At 38.2% G+C, this 11,823-nt stretch overlaps 1 protein-coding gene across 7 annotated transcripts; it reads right to left on the bottom strand.

The window, feature by feature from the left end:
* Positions 1-829: 829 nt before the first annotated feature.
* LOC112283268 (F-box protein At2g26850) lies at positions 830-4,834 on the bottom strand. 7 transcript variants are annotated; one of them, XM_024521781.3, is made up of 7 exons: positions 4,269-4,511; positions 3,572-3,634; positions 2,588-3,250; positions 2,162-2,244; positions 1,860-2,038; positions 1,619-1,693; positions 830-1,317 (listed from the first exon to the last, which is right to left on the bottom strand). In XM_024521781.3, exons 3-7 carry the CDS (start codon positions 3,146-3,148, stop codon positions 1,130-1,132), a joined length of 1,086 nt encoding a protein of 361 aa, XP_024377549.1. In that variant the 5' UTR covers positions 3,149-3,250; positions 3,572-3,634; positions 4,269-4,511; the 3' UTR covers positions 830-1,129. The 7 variants fall into 7 exon arrangements, with proteins under 7 accessions (XP_024377549.1, XP_090107344.1, XP_024377550.1 ...); XM_090251218.1 differs by lacking the exon at positions 3,572-3,634 and having other exon boundaries at positions 2,162-2,241; positions 4,377-4,834; XM_024521782.3 differs by lacking the exon at positions 3,572-3,634 and having other exon boundaries at positions 4,377-4,801.
* Positions 4,835-11,823: the final 6,989 nt, after the last annotated feature.

Below are 11,823 nucleotides of genomic sequence, written 5' to 3'. Positions count from 1 at the left end.
ATACTACACTTGATGAATCTTTAATAAAGTTTAGTAAATATTAATTAAATATTTAGACTTTTATAGATGTATCATGTGGCTATTAAAACTTATCTTATTAATCTTTTACTTTTAAAAAGTTACATTCAAAGCAACCTACAACTTTAGGCCTCAAGCCTTGTAGGCAACAAAACTTCTACATAACCTTTGAAGCCAATAAATATAGAGCCAAGATTGAGAGCATAACTTGTATAAATTGTAAGATAAATAAAATAATTATTTTGATTGATTAGAAATGTATACTAATATATTCCATTTCATGTTTAGATTTTTCAGCTTTCAATGTGAATACATGGATCGACATAACAACAATGAATCCAAGAACCATAACTCCGTGATAGTCACATTAATATGCTTGCCAAATTATGCAATGCAATGTCTGTCAAACAAGGGCTACAAATTCAACTGGCTCATAGATTGGGACCTTACAAAGATGGAAGAATCAAAATGAAGATGGAAATTATGAATCATTTCGTCAACAAGTGGCAGCCATGAAGAAAACATTTTCTCAAAACAAGGGACCAGAACCACCAATTGGAGTGAGTATCACTGATTTTTGCACACTGTGGGATAGACACCCTACGTCTATTCTTCCGAGGAAGACCACATTGCAAACATGCCTCGCAGATCACAAAGCTGATGGTTATATCAGAACTTGGGTCTCAGACAGCAGGCATTGCGGAACTCGGCAGTGCTTACATGATTTGTGCTTATCAATGACTTGCACAGATCAGTTTGGCATGTCACTTTGAAATACTGCAATCACGGTTCAATTTTTCACAAGTTCTGTAGGGTCTGTGAATGATAATGGATTACACCACTGTCGAAACCGAAAATCTATTCAAAAAACAAGTAACACTTACTCAAGCCACCGGAACGCGTTACGGCACTCTGTTTCAGTGCACCACCATACTTGTGTATGTCTCTAGCATCTTGTATATACACCCTAATATCTTCGTAACAAATGATTCTAAAAAATAAATAAATAAAATGAATTGGGGCGACCAATCATTTTCTGGTGTTCTTTACATGTAAATATGGCGCCACCTCAACAACCCCTGTGTATGACGAGGAAACAACGGTAGCCAGATCATTCTAAGGTCTCAGTTGGCCACAACCGCTTCCAGATGTTGATCTCTTCCTTCGTCCTTAATTTTCTGATGCCTCCATAGAAACCCTCTGCCTCATTTCCCTCCTCCCGATGAGATTTTCGATTGATGGCGGCACGTCGCCACCGTGAACCAAGAGTATACTGGCTGAACTCCAACCAGACAGTCTCTGCAAAAGAAACACTTCTAAGTGTTAAATATATACAGCAGCAAGACATGTAAATGTTGATGATTGGTTCAATGATTTCTATGAGAGAATTCTGTTTCCGGATTCAAACTTCAGACCTCCTCATTTATCGTAAAAATGTAAAAACCAAGCATCTTGTAAAAACAATAAAACAAAACCAAAAAACAATAAAAAAAAATAAAAAAATAAAAATAAATGCACCTTCTCAGGATTTTACAAAAAGCCTGAAAATGGATCACGATACTAATAACAGCCAGAAAACCACCGGCTAAAAACAGCATACCAATTGAATGACAGCGGCAATGCCGGGAATTTCCGTCGCAAGCCTCAGAATGTCCCACCACACCATACCACCAGCCTGCAATGGCAGCATAGACATCAGATTTATAGTCTCAATCTACATCATTCAGAAAACTGCGAGAATGAAAACTGCAGATTGAGCAGTACTAACCATGATTACAGAAAGACAAACATCAACATGGGCACATCGATTTACGACAGAAGGGTTTGAAAGCTCAAATTACCATATGGAAACTCCTTGTTCCTGCGCCACTGCACCTCGACGTGATCGCCAGGCTGCAATTCTATTAGACAATCCGATTGGTGCAGGTCATGAGCAGGTGTATCCAAGGGTGGAGCACGAAGACGCTCCCACCGGACTCCCTCTTCTATAACAATTGTCCGGGGTCCATGGGGTGGATATCTGTAGCACATGAAATCCCGTCAATAAAACATACCATAAATTCCATATAACGAGTAAACTCCAAGAGTAGCATGTATGGACTAGCAAGAACAAAGTTGAAACTTGCTGGACTGCCAAAATTACCTGGCCTTGAAAGAATCAGTAATACGATCATAGTTAAGTTCCGCATCGTAACACGACAACATGAAGCCCACATGCCCATTCTGCTAAAAATGTTCAGATCAAAACTAGGAAATCAGTTGTCAAAAAAGCATAGTAACACAACATATTTTTGCATCTTCCTAATCTAATTCCAGGGCAGGTATGTCAATTAACTAGCTACAGCCACGATATCTAAAAAATTGACAATCAGACTTACAGCCTACAATGGCGGGTTTCACAGTGTTTGTTGACAACCAACAATATTAAGCTTTGCTAAAAACAAAACTCAAATTCCAACACAATTTGGGGGAACGGATAGGTTAGTGCAGAGATAATTCATAGCACCAAAGCAAGATACGTAATCATCAGGTGTGCATAAGGACAACACACAACAGACATGGTAAACACCTCTCGGTTATAGACTTGGGCGGGGAACCAGAAGCTGCCACTTTCCAGGGCCCAATACCATGCCATAAGAGAATCCAGAGGCGGAACCGCAGCAGGCTGGCCTTGAATATTAAGCCATGAGAAGCGCCAAAGACAAGAAAGAGGCCATCCCCACGGACGGGGAGGGCGCTCGGTTGCGGCTCCTAGCTCCGCTTGCAAGGTTAACTGACGCTGCCACTCGTGGAAAGCCAAAGGGCCGACGATACGTGCCCATTTTTCCTTAAATAGGTTTTGCCAGAGATGGTCACTGCGGCAACGCTTTCTCAGATCTTGGCACACCCCAGCCATCTGACATAGAGATGCGGGAGGAAGACGACCAAGGATTCCCTCTAGCGCGAGCTCTGGTAAATCCAGCACGGACATGGACTCAGGAAAGTCTTCCACATTCTCTACCTTCTTGAGACATCGCCGTTTATAAAACATCATTCCTAGTCTCCACTGAGGCTTTCCTTTGTCGATTTTGTGCAATTCCAGCGACGACCCGGAAGAGATGAGCGCAAACCAATCAGACAGGAGGCTCATGCTGTGCTACTGATGAAACAGGTCGAGTAGCCCAAATTATTGGGTCCCTTCACGTACTAAAAACAGTGGCGATGCAGCATGGCCAGTCCACGTCCTTGCGAACTACAAGACAATACCGCGCACATCAGAGTCAGTCCTCTCTCGCGCAAACAATGCAAAGGAATGACAAAGGACACACCTAAAAATAATGTTTATCGCACTGAAGCAATGCAACACTAACGAAATCGTATGGTCACATACACACGCCACCCATTGCCGTAAGATATTCCCACAATTCGTCCAGAAAGAGCCATGGCAATGTTGAAACAATTTCCTTCACGTTTATGTGGAGCATTTGAAGGAAACTGTTTCATCGTCCACAAAAGCTTGCAACAACGACTGAAACTGCCCACAATGGATCTATTGTTCAATTCAGATCATTACTTCAGGAGGTTAAAACCACAGAGCTTGGCAAGAAAATCTGAACTCCACTTGAAAAACTCCGCTCTGGCACTCGACGCACCACATAGACAGTCAACGGCGACGACATGTTCCTCAACAGGGCACGCTGAAAGGCAGTCTTTAAAGACCCAGTAAAGGTTATCAAGGTCGATGACAAGTTACAGTTTACACCCACAGATGAGCACCACCACTAACAATACAATAATGCGCAATTTGAAAATGTCAAGAAACAAAATTCTGAGGCTAATTCACCAACAGCGACCCTCGTAACGCAAATACCCCATACAACAATCGCATCGCAACCCAGTTCAACGAAACTGCTCTCCATAGCTAACAGAACCCAACAAACAAACAAACAAACCAAGGAAGGCAAACTCTAACAATCACATTCTCGCCAGCACCACACCCACAAAACTCCATAGTCATAAACCATCACCATTTACTACTCCTCACGTGCCGATGTATTTCCCTCTCCAATAGACTTAATTCACATTCACCAGCCTTGGATCGTTCAGATCGCCTAACCAAACGCGCTACATTCGCGCCACCGTCGCCCTTCGTCGCACCCCAGGCCCAATCCCAGGCTCAACTACACATCAACAGACGACTCAAACACCACGAAGTAGCAGAGCACGAAATACTCTCTCGACTGCCATCCAATTTCCCAGTCTCCGCTTACATGCCAACAGATCTTTCGTATGCCATTGAGATGGCCGCAACCCAGCCGGGCCAAATTGTCGAGCGACCGGGGAGCTTTGCAACTGGTTTAGGCGGAGGCCATGCTTACATTCATGGCCAGTCGCGATTGCAATGCTGCTGGAACTCCCGTATCGTTCCCCCCTCCTCCGCCCCTATTGCTTGCACAATCGCTGCCGCAACCGCGGTGCTCAACCCTGCCTTCCCCAACTGCAGCTCCAAACCCGCGTCTCGATCGTACATACACCCAATCGCCCATCTCGTCGTATCAAAAAATTATACCTGTACGTCTTGGCTTCATCGTACATGCCACGATCCCCATGCAGCAATTTTCGCGTCCTCGCCACCGACAGGTGATGCGGCTTTCCGATTCACGCTTGGGGACCTCCATATCTGTCTCACAGTAATCACTACTCCGTGACTCCAGTTGATGATTGTCCCCGAAGGATTTGTGGGTGCGCTTTAAGTTTGCTCCGGCGACGGCGTGGACCCTATCGGAGCGTTCTGGTGCAAATCAGCGGAATCAGGACATTGTGCTTCCTTGTCGTGTGGGGTTGGAAGGAGGGGGAGCACTGTGCGTTAATTGGGCATTCATAGCTGCATTCACTCGCAACGCATCCTGGAGGTCGTTGAATCCTCCGCGTGCGATGACTTCTCCGACAACCCGCCGCCGAATGCGATTGTCTTCGACTCTGCTTCCCCGTTTTACTGAACGAACCCCGCCGACGAACGAACGGGATTTTGGATGAACGTGGTAGGAAGGGAATCTGCTCATCAGTGGACGAGCATGTTGTGGATGAATGTGAGGGTAAGGGTATCTGGAAGAAGATATCTATGTAGACCGTTCAAATGGATTTTTACAAAAAAAAAAAATCAAAAATAACTCATACTTAGATTGAAGTTTTTTTTTTTTTTTTTTTTTTTTTTGAGAAATCACTATGAGTACATACTATTACATGATTTTTTTTTTTTTTTTTTCAATGAAGGTTTTATAAAGAATGTGCCAAATTCTCCCAATTTGTTATTTTAATGATCCATTTTTTTATGTTGGATTAATTTATATATAAATTTTTAAAATAAATTTAATCTCTTACTTTAAGATCTAATCAAAGATTTTAATGAACATTTTTATAACTTTTGTATTAGATTTGAGTTTCTTATAGATAAAATATAAACTCATTGTATTTGACATTAAACAAATTAACCAAAAAATTTGTAATAAGATTTCCAAAATCTTCAATATCATTTTTTAAGATAATAATTTTAAAAAAAAATGAAATTGATTTCTTTTTGTTAATAAGTGCAAACTATTGTTATAAAAAGATGTTATCAATCATAAAAAATCTATCTAACCATTGTCTAAATACTTTTGTAATATGATGAAGATATTATTCTATATGCTTATTAATATTTATTTTTTTATTATTATTTTAATACTGAAGATAAATATATATATATATATATATATATATATATATCTTTAAAAATTTGATGCATTATTTTATGGGATTATATATGATATTTTGGTAAGAATAAAATAAAATAAAATAATAAATAAATAAAAATAATTATTACCAAAAGCTATTCTTAATTGTTTAAAACTTTAAAAAACTAAAAACTAAAATATCTATAAAAAAATATTATTTATAATTATGGCAATATTTTCTTTACAAGTAGAAGTAACCAAAAAAATATATATAATTAATGCTTTTGAATCTTAGTTTTGCTTATATAATATAAAACCTAGTAGTTTTTTTTTTTTTTAATTCTATATTTTTAGTTATACTTTATTTCTAGATAATAATTTATTATTATTTTAAAACATAATTTCATGAAATATGAAAGCAAAAATATACTTGAACAATAAAAATGCATCTGAGTTTTTGTCAAGGACAAGAACATGATAAAGACAAATAAACAAGTAAGACTTCTCTCAAAGAAAGATGACAAAATAGAAATAACTTGATATATATATATATATATATATATATATATATATATATATATATATATATATTAAAAAAGAAACTGGAATGGCTATTGCCAAAAGCCAAGAAAACTAGAAACCCTTGAAATTAGATTGAAAGCAAGAAAGAAGTTGACAAGAGTGAAGAAGGCTTCATTCTTGTCTTTATATATACTATCTAACTAAGAGCTACGTGGCGAGTTTTATAGGACTTCAAATATGTGTTGACTTTGTAAGACACATGCCTTGACTTACAAGGCAAGTTTTTCTACGTGTAGGCCACATACTTAGCTTGGTCTTCAAGCTAACAACATGTGTGGCACATAGCCAACTTGTTGACTACGTTTCTAATCCAAAAAGTTAATGAAAGATACCTATAAAATCAAAGCAGCATCTATGAAGCTTCTAAAAAGCTTCCATACTAAATACTATAGAATTAACTTACTTTTATCTACTTTTATTTACTTCTATCTATTTATATATGTAATTACTAGCTTACATGAGTATATCCATGACATTATCCCCCTTCTAGAGACGAGTTCCACGAGGAGCGGTCATCATATGTTGAGAAAATCTATGATGCGACAAATTATATTCGCCACATACTCTGATCTTTGTTTTCTTCGAAGATGATTGATAGGGCCTCTCAACCATCGGTAGTGTCCCATACCAGGGCAGGAAGACCACCCAATTATTTGATCATTGTTGAGGCCTTCATAACTTCCTTCGAATAAAACATTTGAAACACCGTCAGGAGTTGTTCCTACCTCTAGTAAAATCACCAAACATCGGGAGTCCCTTCGAAGGTTATGATACCAAACACGTTGTATCTCGCCATCTATTTGAGGAAGAACATGTCATTCTTGAAGATCTTCATCTCGATTACGTCATCTTGAAGGTTGTAACAATCATAATATTTCATCCAACAAGTCAAAAAATAGGGCTCTTCAATCGAATCCATTGGTTGTTGGTTCTCAATTTTCTGAGTATCACAACTACAAAGAAGATACATACAAGGATTGAAAATAGAATGTTATCTTGCTTAGATCTTGTTTCTTTTATAAAAAAGATTTTCATCTTGATTTTGATGGATGTCGTCGATGAAAAGCCTCCACTGCCTTTGCTGCATTTGTAAGATTCTTTACTAGCTTCCATGTGCATTTGCTAATATCATATCCACGCCAATGGATAAGATATTTCAATTTATTTTGGCACAGCCTTAAATCTAAGACTTCTTCGATTTCAAACTCTTCATTATTGTCCACTTTTATACAAGGAGGTGGAGCTTGTCTTCTTCTTAGTATGTCCACTGTCTTGTATGGTTCAAGAAGAGACATGTGCAATACTTGATGGATTTTCATTGACTCCGATAGATGTAAACGATATACAACTAGATTGATTTGTGCAGAAATAAAAAATAGTCCAAGCCTTCGATAGTCCAACTTGTCATAAAGACAAGTGGTCTTGATATTAGGATGAAGTAACCATACCTTATCACTCATGTGGAATGGTAGTTGTTCCTTTCGATAGACATCTGCATTGACCTTTTGTTGTTCTTGAGCCTCTTTTAACTGCGCCTTCATCGTTGCATGTAGCTCTGACAAATGAATTGTCAAATCTTTTGCAACACGATTATCAACTTTTGAAAAGTAAAAAGTATCAAGTGGTGGATGATAACCATAATTGGCAAAGAAAGGTGTTTGTTTTATAGAAGAATGTACCTTGTTATTGTAAGCAAACTCTGCCAATGACAAAAGAGTTGTCCAATCATCTTGTTGGTAATTAATGGTACATCTTAAATATTACTCCAAATCTTGATTAACACGCTCCGTTTGTCCATCAGTTTGAGGATGGAATGTTGAAGATAGTTTTATATCCACTTTTAGAATCTTGAAAAGAGTCCACCAAAATCTTGATATAAATTAAATTTTTCTATCTGATATAATATCCTTGGGTAATCCATGATAGCGATAGATATTGTCAAGAAAAAGCGTAGCTGTTTCTTCACTTGTGATAGATTTTGTACATGGTACAAAATATGCCATCTTGGTAAAACTATCTACTATCACGAATATAGAGTCATAAGAACCTGAGATTGGAAGATCCTTGATGAAATCTATAGAAATAGAAGACCATGGTTGTTTTGGAATGGATAATGGCTAAAGAAGTCCATAAGGTCGATGACGAGGAGTTTTTGATCTCGAGCAAACATCACAAGATTGTACAAAATCTTTGACTGCTTACCACATTTGTCACCACCAAAAGTCCCTGGATATTAATTCCAAAGTTTTATTGTATCCAAAATGTCCTACTGTTGGAAAGTCATGACAAGCATGAAGAACATATAATCAAGCTTCACCTTCTAGAACATATAGGTGTCCCTCAAAATATAATAGATTCTTCTTGAATTCAAACTTGGAAGTATCATGAGACTTTGAACAATTTTCTTTAATATCAGGAATAAGAAGATCAAAAGACATACTTGACTGAACTTGCTTAATGAAAGTTGAATCAACAGTTAGTATTGATTTCATTGCTCGAAGATGAAGATACTCTGGCTTCAGGAGAATCATTTGTTATTGATCAAAAGTAGCATCTCTTTCCTTTGGTGTAAGATAAGTTTGTCTAGAGAGTGCATCTGACAAACCTTATTGTTTTTTTGGTCAATAAGTGATCTTGAATTCGAATCTTAACAAAGACATACTCCAACAGGCTTGGCAACAATTCAAAACTTGTGTTGACATAAAATATTTAAGGTTCTTGTGATCCGTATACACTGTGACTGGGCTAGAAGTACTTTCTAGATAATGGTGCCATTCTTGAAACAAATCCACGATTGAAAGAAGTTCTTTGTCGTAGATCTTGTAGTTGATCTCGGCTATTGAAAATTTTTTGGAATGAAAAACTATTGGGTGAAGCTTATCATCTGTTCCCATTTGTGACAATACAGCACCCAAAGCAAAGTCTGATGCGTCTGTTTCCATAAAAAATGGCTTAGAAAAATCGACACGATACAAGATTAGTGCAAAAACAAAGGTTGTCTTCAAAGCTTCAAATGCTACTTCTGCTTCTTGATTCCATTGAAGTTTATCTTTGTAAGTCAAACGTGTAAGTAGAGCTGTAACTTGAGAGAAGTCTTTGATGAAGATTCTATAGTAGTTAGCAAATCCCAAAAAGCATTGGACATCTCTTACCATTTTTGGGATATTCCAATCCATAATAGTTTGAACTTTTATAGGATCCATCATAAGTCCATCATTTGAAATGATGTATCCTAAGAAGTCGACTTGAGTAGTATAAAATATACACTTTTTTATCTTGGCATAGAGTCCTACATCTCTTAGTTTTTGTAATATTTGGCGAATATGAAGTTCATGTTCTTCTGTATTCTTAGAAAAGATTAGGATGTCGTCTAGATAACACACAATAAAATCATCTAAAAACTCTCCAAAGATATCATTCATTAGATGTTGGAATGTTGTTGGTGTATTTGTAAGTCCAAAAGGCATGACGTTGTATTCGAAATGTCCATACCTTGTTCAAAACGTAGTCTTCCATTCATCTCTTTCTTTGATGCATACCAAATTGTACGCTCTCCGTTGTGGTATTACGTGCTTTCCTACTCGAGAATGTGCCGAGCGTCTGGCTATAGAAGGTAGTATGGAGATTCGCTAATATTCAAACAGTCTATCGGTTTTTGACTATTGGAATATAAATAACTGCAAGAATACATCGTAAATCTATATGGATGCCCTTCGACTGCTCGCCGAAGTCCTTTTTGTCCCAGCCGGTACGTCTCTAGACGTTACAGAGAAACCCGAACAATCCAAACTGCTAATCTTCGATACCGCTTTATACTCACGATCTTGTATCCACTGACTGTCTTATTAGATTAACCCGATAAATTTCATTCACTCCGCATACTCAATCCTATAGACACCCTTTTAATTCTTCATCATAGACGTAACTCGATTTCACAAAATAGTCAAGAGTAATCAAACCCACTTCATTAAAAATCCCGATTCACCATTACAACATTGACTTCAGCAACGATTGCCTCAGTCTTCCTAAAACCCTATGAAGAAAAAAAACCCAATTCTCTGTTTTTTTTCCTGACCCAAAGCATGATGCTAGCTCTCTGATCCCTCAAAAAAAAAACCCCCCCAAAAAAACTTTCTCTCCCCTCTCATTTCTTCAATCTTCCGTCTTGGATCCAAAATTGGTTCCCGCCGTCAGAGCTTGGATCTGAAATTGGCTCTCGCTGTCAGAGCTTTCGCCTTCGTTTTTATCTTTAAGAGATCATTTTACCGAAAGGACGTTCCCGGAACGGCACAAAGGACAGAACAGCCTGAAGTAGAATCGAAGCCCCGTAATCGGGACCACATTGAGTTGCCCAACCAATTCAGGTCTCATACTGGGTAAGAGTCCAGTAGTAAGACCCGAATGTTTCCGTAATTGAATCAAATTGGTCCTTTGCGTCAGATTGGCTGAGGCTCGTAGTAAGACCTGGATTTTCTCGTAATTAGACTGCATTGGGTTGTCTGACCAATTCAGGTCTCATATTGGATAAGAGGACCTGGATTGGATATCTTGAAATTGGATCCAATTGGCTCTTCGAACTAGGCTCACCCGTCATTGAATTGGTCCTTCCCCTTCCTGCTGACTTCCGTTATTGGAATCGAATGGAGCATTTCAGTATGTCCCGACTGACTGTAACGGGGTGACTGAACCTAGCCTCTCAGTATTTGTACTGGAATCGATCGTTGCTCCCAATACTCGAGGTAACTGAATATTAATGAAAGTCCCTTTTCTTTATATTTTCATGGTATACTCGTATTACAACACGACATCCACTTCCTCTGAACTTGTGCATCCTCCGGTATGCACCAATTTACTCAATTGCTGTTTGATTTAGAATATATCTTCTACGTCTTTGTCCAGTTCGTCTTCGTCACCTTCATTATCTAAATCACTTTCATCTTCTTGTTGCGGAATCTCTATACCTTCATTAAGGTCTTCCATATTCATCTCCGCATGTCTTTATTTAAATATTTTTATTCGCTTCCCTGCAATTGGTATTTTCAATTTTGTACCATCCAACTCCCGTAATGAGTAAGTCGCATTATCATGAACAGTTGTTACTACATATGGTCCAAACCAACATTTTGAAAATCTCCGCAAAGTACTATGTTGATTATCTAGACTATTGTCATAAACAAGTATCCAGTCACCTTTCTCGATTGCTTTAGGTCTCAATCGATGTTGCTTATCGAATCGCGCCTTGTTTTGTAATCTTACTCTTTTTAACCTTTCCAATGTTATTTGCACATCTTCCGATCTTTGCTCCAATTGTCGAATCCTAATAGCCAGAAGTTCCTCTCTTGTCAATCCATCTTCCCATGGTAGCATACTCCAAGTAAGTACCTTTTTTTCAATCGGCATAATTGGTTTTCGACGTGTCATAAGTTCTACTGGCATATATCCTATCACCGAACTATGTGTTGTTCGATCAGCCCATAATGCAAATGACAAAAGCCGTGGCCACTCTCTAACTTTCCCATTACAAGCTTTA

The sequence above is a fragment of the Physcomitrium patens genome, chromosome 6 (assembly GCF_059467195.1).
Source record: "Physcomitrium patens ecotype Gransden chromosome 6, ASM5946719v1, whole genome shotgun sequence".
Classification (NCBI taxonomy): Eukaryota; Viridiplantae; Streptophyta; class Bryopsida; order Funariales; family Funariaceae; genus Physcomitrium; species Physcomitrium patens.
Note: the sequence above shows the minus strand (reverse complement) of the source record. Positions and strands in the feature narration are given on the sequence as shown.